The sequence below is a fragment of the Nomascus leucogenys genome, chromosome 5 (assembly GCF_006542625.1).
Source record: "Nomascus leucogenys isolate Asia chromosome 5, Asia_NLE_v1, whole genome shotgun sequence".
Lineage (NCBI taxonomy): Eukaryota > Metazoa > Chordata > Mammalia > Primates > Hylobatidae > Nomascus > Nomascus leucogenys.
In genome coordinates this window covers 139213307-139225380 of record NC_044385.1, presented here as the reverse complement: position 1 = coordinate 139225380, position 12074 = coordinate 139213307, and the positions used below count along the sequence as shown (strand labels likewise).

At 56.2% G+C, this 12074-nt stretch overlaps 1 protein-coding gene across 1 annotated transcript in view; it reads right to left on the bottom strand.

Moving 5' to 3' along the window:
- Positions 1-12074, bottom strand: part of MCF2L (MCF.2 cell line derived transforming sequence like) — a 100675-nt gene that overhangs the window by 32382 nt on the left and 56219 nt on the right. Inside the window, exons 3-4 of the mRNA XM_030812471.1 lie at positions 11706-11820; positions 7267-7402 (exon numbers count right to left, since the gene is read on the bottom strand). Of these exons, the coding sequence (XP_030668331.1) occupies positions 7267-7402; positions 11706-11820 (251 nt within the window). The remainder of the gene's footprint in view (positions 1-7266; positions 7403-11705; positions 11821-12074) is intronic.

Genomic DNA, 12074 nt, shown 5'->3' with positions numbered 1-12074 from the left:
AATGAATGATACCTGTGTTTCTTACTGTTTCAATCCTTAAGACTTTTCTTGTCTTGTTGTCTGCCTGGTACCTCCAAGCACAATCCTGAATAGAAATGAGAACAGTGTTCCTGATCTCAGGAGCAAAGCGTTCAATACTTCACCATGAAATGCAGAAAGTGGGGCTCACCTCTGTAAAATTCCAGAATCTGGCTCCCCAAGTCCTGGCTGCCTCTGCAGCCTCTCAATCCCTCAAACATATTTTTAAACAAAATTTTACCCAGGTTTTACAGTTGCTCTTGGTGGAAATATCAGTTGGCTACAAGATACTCTATTACAGCCAGAATGGAAGTAGGTAGCGGGTTTTGAACCTGTTTCCATCTAATAGAAACATTTACATGAATGATGACAAATGTAACCCAGGTCGAAAGGGGTATCCTGGCTCTGAACCAGTTTAGTCTGACCTGAGTCTCCAACCCCATGCTCTGCAGATGTTCAACCAACTCTCCAAGGTCCCTACAAATGGTGCTGTTGGGCAGGGGTGGTTTCATCTTTGGTTACAATTCCCTGCTTCCCCAGAACTTGTGTTCTTCCCTCTGTCTAGCTCAACCCTGTCCTGGCCTGCCCTCCACCTTCCACTCCTAGGGGTCCAGCAAGGTGCTTTCCATCGTGGTCATTATCATCATCCTAACAGCGCACAGAGCTTAGGACGCAAGCCAAAGGTTAAGCCAGCCTGTGGGGCTCTACTGTGCGCAGACGCCAAGAACACGGCAGGCTGTTGGTCCAGAGGAATTCTTCCAGGATGACACGTTTGCACCTCCCCCAGCGCCTCTCTGCACTGAGATGGACAGGAGGGCCGCTGGACCGTACGGCACTAAGTTCAAGTGTAGCGGTTCCAAACACCAGGGTGCAGACCAGTGCCAGATGGATGCAAGAGAAACATCCGGGAGCTTGCTATAACACGGGTCTTCTCGGGCCACTCCTGGATATTCTGATGTGATGATTTGAGAGTGGGTCTTAGGAATTCACGGTTGTTAAAAGTTCCACTTGGTATCTGAACCCCATGGACTGGATGGGAATAACACAAATAGAGGCTGGGGGTCCTCTGAGAGTCAGGGTCTGGTGGAGGAGTTGGGGGGCCGCCCACTGGCAGCAGCCAGGAGGCAGGAGGAACACAAGGGGAGCAGGATATCGCAGACACCTGGAGAAGAAAGGCGCGAGCTCAGAGGGCTCCTGGGTGAGAGGGCTCCTGGGTGTGCACCTGCGACACACGCACTCCTGGGGATGCGGGGCCGGTACAGCGTGTCCTTCTGTGGGTGGCTGCTGCCACTCGCCCACCCCGGACCTGCCCCCACCACTGCCGTTGCCCTCCATGGAATCAGCCCCACCTGATGCCCTGGCCTGCTTTATTCTCCTGCCCTCTATGCCCAGTTACCTGTAGGCAGCTGGCATCTCATGCAAAGCTCGTAGGAAAAGCCCCCCAGAGCACAGAGGCACAGGCGGCCTTGGTTGCCCAAGCACATCTGTGATCCCCAAAACCCAACACACTCATAAAGAAATAGCGAAAGAAAAGTGGTATTTAAAATTGTCTTAGAACTCTGGCTGTGAAAAGCAAAGCGACCTAAGTTAACTTATGTATATAAGGAAGGAAGAGCAATGACACAATTAAAACAGAATGGTGGCGTCATTCTCATTTCCAAAGACTCCTCTGCGAGCTTCTGCAACACTGGCCAACTGCGAACCCAGAATCAGGCTGGGGTCTGTGGGACCGAGGTGCCTCTGGGCATGGAGAATGGGTCCCTGGAGTTACAGACACGAGTGTCCTCTATAATAACAAAATCCACTAATGTGACCGCAGCAGTGTTGTTTGTGATGCAAAATCCTGACCTGCAGCCATCCTCCACCTGCTGAGGCCAAACATCCCTCAGGCCCCTGCTGTACCACGGAGAGGAAGGCCCCATCGCCCGCCAAACAGACTCCCTACCGAAGGGGCCTCTGCCATTTTAAACGTGCAGAAACTGAGGAACGCAGAAGTGAATGACATACCCAGGGTCAAACAGCTAACAAGTGGGGCGCTGGGGTCTGCCGATCGCTCACACCACAGTAAGACCTTAAAATCGCCATCTTCCACGGAGCTTCAGGCGGAGGGCAGATAACACAGGAGCTCCCTGCAGGACCTGTGCCCACCCGGATCCACGGAGGCGGCCGGCCACGAAGCTGTCCTGGGGGACACTGGAACTGTACCCTCACGGAAGAAAAAGGCAGCAGGCGAAGGAGCCAGGGAGGGGGCCGGAGGAGGGGAGACAGAACCCCTGAGGGATCAGACACCCAGAGCTGCACACCGCAGAGGGGGTTTGAGGCAGAAAACGGCAAAACAGACTTCTCAGAGCCGGGTGAGGTCAGAGGACCTGGTTTCCCGCCAAGGAAGTCTGTGGCTGCAGGAAATAATTCTGTGGCTTGTAAATATTAAAAACCTCACTGTCAGGACGTCTTACCTGAGTAGGGTCATTTATTAGGGTTTACAGACAGGCCTTAGAGTAAAACATGCACGATTCCTAAGTGCACTACGTGGTAGTTATAGCAGGACACAAAAATTAAACGTGAAGCAATGAGGGCGTCAGAGTCACCCAGAGAAGCCGCCCCAGTTTCAACATTTTTCCAAAAGCTGCGGTTGCCCAACTGCGCCCTCGTGTGGTTGGAAGTGAATCTCGCAAGTGTTCCTGTCGGGAATGGTGAGGTCTGCAGGGGGTGCTGCGCGTGGGACACGAACCCTTCCTCCCGAGGGGCTTCACGGGGGCCATGTTCTTCCTCCTTCTCCCGCCCTCCGGTGTGGGCGCCATAGGTCCTTTGCTATCAGGGCACCCACCCTGACGCCACCGCCCGGGACTGCGGGCCTGCCTTGCCTCAGGCAGGCCTTCCTCACCTCAGATCTGTGGCTCTGCGGCCACAGCAACCCCTAACCTCTGGGGACTGTCACTCCCCAAGGAAGGTTGGTCCTGAGCTGCGTCCTGGACCCTGAGCACAGACACTGCAACCCCGGGCCTTGTTTTTCTGCTCATGCCAACGAGACCAGGGCAAGGGCGAGGGTGAGAGTGAGACCAGGGCGAGGGTAAGACCAGGGCGAGGGTGAGGGTGAGACCAGGGTGAGGGCGAGACCAGGGCGAGGGCGAGGGTGAGGGTGAGGGTGCTCACTCCTCCAGGACGGAGCCAGCATAACCATCGTGCAGCCCAATAAGCAGCCATTGGTTATGTGTGAATGAAAATGAGGCTGCCTGGCCGGGCATGGTGGCTCACGCCAGTAATCCCAGCACTTTGGGAGGCTGAGGTGGGTGGATCATTTGAGCCCAGGAGTTCGAGACCAACCTGGGCAACATGGTGAAACCCCATCTCTACAAAAAATACAAAAATTAGTCGGGCGTGGTGGCGTGCGCCTGTCATCCCAGCTACTCAGGAGGCTGAGGTGGGAGGATCACCTGAGCTGGGGAGGTTGAGGCTGCAGTGAGCCGAGATTGCACCACTGCATTCCAGCCTGGATGACAGAGCCAGACGCATCTCCAAAAAAAAAAAAAAAAAAAAGAGGCAGCCCTGCCTGCCATGGGCTGGATTTTTAATTTTATTTAGCTTTCATTTTACATTTAAATGGCCACAGGTGGTCAGTAGCTGTTGCATTCAATAGCAGTAACAGAAAAGGACCTGGAGAACGTGTTTTGGGAGGGCGCGGGGAGAGGACCTCGGGGGAGGTGGTCACCGCGGTGCGTTCAGAACCCAGAGGAAGGAATGGCAGGGCCTCCGCAACGTGTCCCCAGTGCTCAGAAGCAGCAGACTCCATGAACAAAATGCTGATGTGGAGACGGGAAACACACCCGAGAGGTGGCTTCCCACCCAGGGCAGCTCGCAGACTCCTGGGCCACGCAGTGTCTCCCGGCTCCTCCTAACGAGGCTGGCTGTGGGTGGCAGAGCTTCCACTCAGGGCTTCAGACCATGCAGGGCGACCGGGGCCAGCACAGCCTCAGGCCAGCCAGGGATGGCAGACAAGGGCGGCCCTGAAACTGCCAACTCCGTTGGGGTGGGGGGAAATCACCCGGCTGGAGCATTTGAGAAGCGCCAGAAACGGCGCACAATCTCACAGGCAGAACACAGAAAGCAGCCACACCCGTGGTGGGGTGACCCTTTACAGCAGTGACCCTAACAGGGAAACAGTGGAGACCACAAAATGCCCACAAACAGGCCCAAGTGAGCACACGGGGTCCACTCACGTCACGGGGTCCACTCACGTCACGGGGCCACTCACGTCACGGGGTCCACTCACGTCACGGGGCCACTCATGTCACAGGGTCCACTGTCGCGGGTCCACTCACATCACGGGGTCCACTCACGTCACGGGGCCACTCACATCACGGGGTCCACTACGTCACGGGGCCACTCATGTCACAGGGTCCACTGTCGCAGGTCCACTCACATCACGGGGTCCACTCATGTCACGGGGTCCACTCACGTCATGGGGCCACTCACGTCACGGGGTCCACTCACGTCACGGGGCCACTCACGTCACGGGGCCACTCACGTCACGGGGGCCACTCACATCACGGGGTCCACTCACATCACGGGGTCCACTCAGTCATGGGGCCACTCACGTCACGGGGTCCACTCACTCACGGGGTCCACTCAGTCACGGGGTCCACTCACGTCACGGGGGCCACTCACATCACGGGGTCCACTCACATCACGGGGTCCACTCACGTCACGGGGCCACTCACGTCATGGGGTCCACTCACGTCACGGGGGCCACTCACATCACGGGGTCCACTCACATCACGGGGTCCACTCACATCACGGGGTCCACTCACGTCACGGGGTCCACTCATGTCATGGGGCCACTCACGTCACGGGGTCCACTCATGTCATGGGGCCACTAATGTCATGGGGGCCACTCACGTCACGGGGCCACTCACGTCACAGGGTCCACTAATGTCATGGGGGCCACTCACATCATGGGGTCCACTAATGTCACGGGGGCCACTCACGTCATGGGGCCACTCACGTCACGGGGCCACTCACGTCACGTGGGCCGGCCCAAGTGAGCATACCAGGTCCGCTTACATCACAGGGGCCAGGAAGCCTTTAGAAAGAAGGCACAGCGGGCGCGGTGGCTCACATCTGTATTCCCAGCACTTCGGAGGCCAAGGTGGGTGGATCACTTGAACCCAAGAATTCTAGATCAGCCAGGGCTACATGGCGAGACTCCATTTCTACAGAAAATACCCAAATTAGCCAGGTGTGGTGGCTCATGCCTTCAGTACAAGCTACTCAGGAGACTGAGGCAGGGGGATCACCTTGGGCCCAGGAGGTTGAGGCGGCAGTGAGCTGAGATCCTGCCACTGCACTCCAGCCTGGGCGACAGAGCAAGACCCTGTCTGAAAACATGAAAAAATATATATATAAAATGAAAGGCAGCAGCAAATGGCACCAAGGTAGAAGGGCGCCACGACACACCGCTGAACAGAAGCAGCAAGCTGCGAGGTGGCATGTCCTGTGCTGTCCCATCACACATGGATGAACAGCCTGGGTGTCACCCCAGTGCAGCTCCACAGTTAGCTGTGGGGGAGGGAAGCAGGAGGTGAAGCGGAAGCTTCACTTTTTAATGCACACGTATTAAATTGTTTAGCACGCTCACACACGCTCACAGACACTTCCTGTCCTTATATTCAAAAGCCAATTCAAAGTTCAACAGGAAATCAAACCCACAGTGAGAAGTGGGGCTCTTCCAAGGGCTGGGGTCCAGCTGCCCTCCAGCTCAGACAGCCGGACAGGCTGCTCAGGTCACCGCAGGGGGGCGACAAGCCGAGCTGGCTCCAGGTGCTCATCTTAGAATCAGCGAGATGGGAGGACGCTCCTCTTGACTGGGAGCCCAATGATTACATTCGCGTTTCTGTTCCGTCCCACATGCACCCTCCCCATACCGTCCACACAAACTGTGCATGCATGTGGCGTGTACGTGTGCAGGTCTGTGGGGGGGTATGCATGCGCGTGTGTGTGTGCGTGTGTGGTTATACACGTGCACATCTGTGTATGTAAGTGCATGAGTGCCTGCGTGTCTGCATCTGTGTGTGTGTGTGTGTGGCATGCGCAAGCCTGTGTGGGTGCATGTGTGCATCTGTATGTGTACATGCCTCTTATGGGCTGAACGTGACCCCTGTCCCGGCAAGCTGGCTGGTAGATGGGAGTCCCTACCTCCCAAGTAGCTGGGAGCTTTGAGCCAGGCCCATGGAAAGTCAGCGTCATCATCAGCTTCAGTGAATTCCTTCCACACTGCTGCTCCAGCAAGCCCCAGGCTCCCCACCTCATCCCTTCTCTGAGGGCCGCTGCCCTCCTCCCCATCTCCCAGCTCCTCCCTCCACCCTGCATTCTCCCTCCACCCTGCCTTCTGGCAGCTCATGAACTCTTTGGCACCCACTTCACAGAAAACACAGCCCTCAGAAAAGGCTCCACAGACCCTGTCTCACCTCCCAGACTGTCCCTACAGCCCCCGACTCCCCGGCACTCTGTCCTGCCCCCTGGTGCGTTCGCTGTCCCCAAAGATGCCACTGGCTCCCTCCTGGGGTCTCTGTGACTGTCCCCCCAACCCAAGCTGGCTCCCTCCTGGGGTCTCTGTGATGAATGCTTCCCAGTTTACATTAAGTTCCTTGTCCACAGAGATGCTGCCGCCCCCGCCCTCTGCTTCCCTCATGCTCTTTTTCTCTATCTGTGTCTCCCTATCTCTGTGTCTCTGTCTCTCTGTCTCTTCCTGTATCTCTCTGTCACTCTGTCTCTTCTCTCTGTCTCTCTCTGTCTCTGCTCTCTGTCTCTGTCTCTCTGTCTCTGTCTGTCACTCTCTGTCTCTGTCTGTCTCTGTCTCTCTGTCTCTGTCTCTCTGTCTGTCTCTGTCTCTCTATGTCTCTTTCTCACATTGTTTTCCCACAGCCCTGCTGCCCTGTATACCCTCCATAGCTGACATATTGTCTCAGCAACACAATTCTCTCTGTTTATTTGCTGTTGTATTCCCAGTGTGCGCTGACCATTGAGACTTCTCAGCAAGCAGTGCCTGGACACACAGGTCTGACCGTCTACCTGTGCATCTCCTCCCCGGACCATATGGCTCTAAGGGGGCCATACAGGGTCTGGAATCTGCTTGTCGCTGGTCTCCATCGCCTCTTTGAGACCTTGGCTCCTACCAAGGCCTGGCCGATGTTGGTTAAATTGTGCTCCATTAGGAGTAGGAAGGGCTATAGGGTTTTCAGAGATCCGAACCTGCCCTCTGACGAACAAGGGCCCACACCTGCATCGGCGGACACCCGAGGGCCCACACCTGGCTTCGGCGGACACCCGAGGGCCCACACCTGCGTCAGCAGACACCTGAGAGTCCACACCGGGCGTCAGCGGACACCTGAGTCAGCAAAGCACGAGGTCACCCCCTTCGCCCTGGTGAGTCATCTTTCCAAGGACCAAAAACTTGGTTTATATTAACAGGTGTCCCAAACCATTCCGGGCAAACCTATTTCAGTCTAATATTCCGAAAATGATGAGTATAGTCAGATGTAGTGCTTAAATTGGGACACCTGGCATTTGCATATGAAAACAGAAGGAAAGTTAAAATTAGAATACAACATTCTTTCTAAATGGATAGAAGTGATGCTTGGTTTAGAATGTAACAGTTGAAACCCCTTAAAAGCAGCCTTCATGAGAGATTTGTCCATTTAATTTGCATTGACATGTGAAAGAACAGGCCTGGTCAATTTCACTTTTTCCCACTTAACGCGCTGGCTGTGCAGCTGTCTGGAAACTGCGTGCTGAGGAACCGCCTGTGCCAGGGTCTCGCCCACCTTCTCCTGGAAGAAAAGCTCCAAGCTCCCCTCCCTCACTTGGTTTCCCAGGGATGCCCCAGGACCGAGCCGCAATGCTCCGCGTCTCCAGCAGAGGGCAGCCCCGTCCCCACCGTGGGAAAAGGGTCCCTGTAGAGGGTACTTCCCAGGGGCACAGCACCCTCAGGGCGCCGCGGGCAGGTCTCCTGCTTGTCACGAGCCTGGCAAATTTGCTCGCCAGGGATGCAGAGACTTCCTCTGGGACGGCCCCCTCCGCCAAGCTGCACCTGCAAGGCTTGCGGGGACCCTGGTTTTATCTGCAGAGGCCGTGCTTGACCCCCACGTTTTTAACACACTCTGCACTTCTCAAGAAGGCATCCCTTAAATGCCCTTAGGAAGAAGAGTTCCCTTAGAAATGTGTCAAGAACTGTTCACTCTCTCTGGAAGGATATGCTCAATGGCAACACCCTAGAGGTATGGGGTCCCCACAGCACGCCCGCAGCCCCCGTGCTCATAGAAATCCAGCGGGGCTACCGTGGCTGCTGCGCCCTAGGACGCTGGGACAGCCAGGCGACAGGTGGCTCTTACAGGCCTGCAGCTTCCCTTCTGTGGGTCCTTCTGATCGGGGCACACGGGCGTCCTCCCAAATTCACATGGGTTGGGTTTTGTTATCAAAGAGTTTTATTTCCAGATAGAAACGGAGCATTGGGTCTGACACTGACGAGACCTACCTGGGAAGAAAGGAAACGTGGGTAGAATGCACGCATACACTCGCGCTCACACACACCCCACGCACCCCACACATGCCACACACACCCCACACATGCCACACACACACCACACTCACCCCACACACCCCACACCACACATGCCACACCACCCCCCCCCCCCCACACCCCACACCCACACACCACACACCACCCCCACACATGCCACATGCTCACCCCCACCCCCCCCCCCCCCCACACACCCCCCACCCACCACCCCCCACCCACACCCCCCCCCCCCCCCCCCCACCCCCCCCCCACACCCACCCCCACACACCACCCCACACACCCCACACATGCCACACATGCCACACACCACACACCACACTCACCCCCACACACCACATCCCACACATCACCCCACACCCCACATGCCACATGCTCACCCACACACACCACACACTCACCCCACAAATGCCACATGCTCACCCCACACCACACATTCACCCCACACATGCCACATGCTCACATTACACACACACCACACACACCACACACCCCCACACACCACAGGCTCACATTACACACACACCACACACTCAGACACGCCACACGTTCACACTACACACACCACACACTGACCCCACACACTCAGACACCCACACTGAGTCCACTGGGGGAAACAGCTCCACGGTCAGCAGCGCTGCTCACGGCTGAACGAAGCCGGCATTTCCAGGATCTGATTTAGAGCGTTTGGTGATACAAAGGCCTCTTTCCACTTTTTATTATCTAAGTGTGACCAGAAAACCTGAGTTTCCATCCACAGGCAAACAGTGGGGATCCACGGAGCTGCCTCTGAGCATCCTGGGGCCCACGTGTCCACAGCGGGGACTGGGCCTGCGCTCCGGGCACCTTCAGCCAGACCAGGCTATGCGACTCAGAGATGCGCAATCTACAGAGATGGCTGAGTGAGTCTTGTCCTGTGGGAGTCTGGACCCATCTGAGATTCCTGGATCTCAGGAGAAGAAGCAGACAGACAAGTGGGGCAGCAGCAAGGAGGCCATGGAAGGTTCCAGAACATCGGATAAACAGAGGCTTGCACACATGAACACGTGCCGCCTACCACACTCTTATGGCCTTGATGGGTGGCCTCTGAGTGCTGCAGACTCTAGACAAATCTCAAGAAAAGGGATGTGGGTAGCTAAGGAACTCTGCAGATTCTAGAAAAATCTCGCGAAAAGGGATGTGGGTAGCTAAGGGACTCCATGAAGTTTCTAAGACAAAAGAGACGGGAAGGTTCAACAAACAGGAGGCGCCCCAGCTCATGGCTCCAAGTAGGAAGCACTGACAACAGCCCTGACTTCTGAGAATGAGTCTGACCAGTCAGCATTCAGTGTGGACACCACAGAATCTCATTTAGCCCCATGCCAGGAGGTGCCATCAGGGGGTGGATGTACCTGTCAGGCCGGCCATCCCCTGGGACACAGGCCCTTCCTCCCGTGCAGGTGACAAAGGCCTGGAGGCTTGGAGATCACCGCCCTCCCCAGGACACCCCTCTGGCCACAGCACACCTGCAGCCTATGTCCTTGGGGTATGGCCATGTGGTCTGAGCCTTCGGGCGCTCCCCTGCCTAGCCATCCACTTTCTCCACCCATCACTGTGTTATTAAGCCTCATCTATAACATGGGCTTCATAACTGCCTTCCTGCCACAGTGTGGCTGAGAACCAGGGAGGAATGTGTGGAAACCACCTGCAGCATCACAGCCTTGCCCCACCAAGCCGGTCCCATCAGCCCCTCAGGGAGCTCGGCCGCTCGGCCCGAGACCCAGCCCCTCCTCCGTGCACTCAGCTCAGCCAGCAGAGCCTGGCGCATGGTGGGTGCAAGATTCTCACAAAAGACAAGAGACTGAGGTCAAAACCACAAACCCAACACAGTGATTTGGGGCTACCAGGACACCGCCATGTCCAGGGCTTTGACCATAGTCACGAGCCCCCTTCTTTCTGCCCCACCAAGACGTCCTGCCCCTGACAGGCCCACAGGTGAGGCTCCCCACTCCGCCAGCTCCCACCTCAACCTGCCAACTGGACAGAGGTGCCCACCGCTCTCCCTCTCCTCGAGGTGTGACTGCAGAGGTTGGCTGCTGCCACTTGGTGGTTACGTGGTATTTATCAGGGGATCAGTGTGCTGTTTCGCGGAGCTCTGTGACCAGGCCCAGTGCGCCGTTGTCTTTAAAAGACTGAAGAATGAAGGAGAACCTTCACGGTAACGGCCGCGGCTGCACTTTCACGCCGATGGTTAAACATCTCCTCTGTGTTTTGCCACCTTATGTAATGTGAGGGATACAGATGCCATATTTAAGGATATTTCTGTTTTTACTTGGTGTGTGTTCACTATACCCCGAATGGAAGCAGCAACTACACTGTCTGGTGTGAGGCTGACATTCTCAGCAACTTCCTGGAGGCTGGGATGAGCACATCAGATGCGAGACCCCCGCGGCGTCCCCCGCAAGTCAGCCTGCAGCTCACCAGCCTGACGCTGCTCTCCTGCCGGCCTCTAGGGAGACACAGAACTGGGCTCCCTACCTTTTCAGAGGACGGGGACCCAGCTCTGCCTGGAACAAAACAAAAAACTGCAGCCCGAGGGAACCATTTTTGCTAACCGGATTTTCTGGTACCTCTGGGGTCAGTTCTCTCCTGGAAAAGGCAGGAGGCGGCCACGGCCCCACGGCCTGACCACGCCACAGAGAGGCCACGTGGACAGGCTCTGCTCCCATGAGTATCAGGCCCCGGGCAGACGGCCTCCTCGGCATAAAGAACACAGAACCCCTCGCACTACAGAGCTCTGCTGATGGAACAGGCACGCGCAGTGACAGTTTACGCGGGAGAACAGCAGCGCCCAGGCTAAGTCAGATCCCGACTGCTGAGCAACTGGGCCTCCAGGTGGTAACACAGGGAAGAATGGCAGCTTGGGAGCGGAAAAGCTGGATTCCGACCCCAGATCAGATCCGAGGCAGACTCCTGAGCTCCTCAGAGCCATGATGCTGACAAAGCTCTAGCCCCTCAGCAAAGCCACAGGGAGAGCCCCTAATTTATCCTGCAGTCACAGGGACCCCACCACGGTGAAACCTCACAGAGACTCTGCCCCGACCCACAGTATCTGCTGGGCTCTGAGTGCACCTACCTGGGGATGCTGGTGAGGTAGGTCATGACATTCTGGAACTCCTTGTCCGGAATCTCGCTGAAGGCCGGGTAGTCAGGGAAAGTGATAACCGGGCTTCCGTCCTGCCCCCGCCCACCTGGGGAGAGACCAGAGGCAGACCCTTAGCCGAGGGCTCCACGCCCCCGAGGGCTCCACAGATGTCGGCCTGTTTTCATCAGCACCCAGCATTTCAGTTAAAACTAAGGCATGTTCTTCGTCGTTACATAATTTTTATTTGAAAGAAATGTGTGCTGCTTGAAGAAAATATTTGGAAAGTACACAAAAGTGACATGAATTTAGACACTCGTTATTTTGGCCACCATGGGACAGCTACCATGACAATTCAGCATG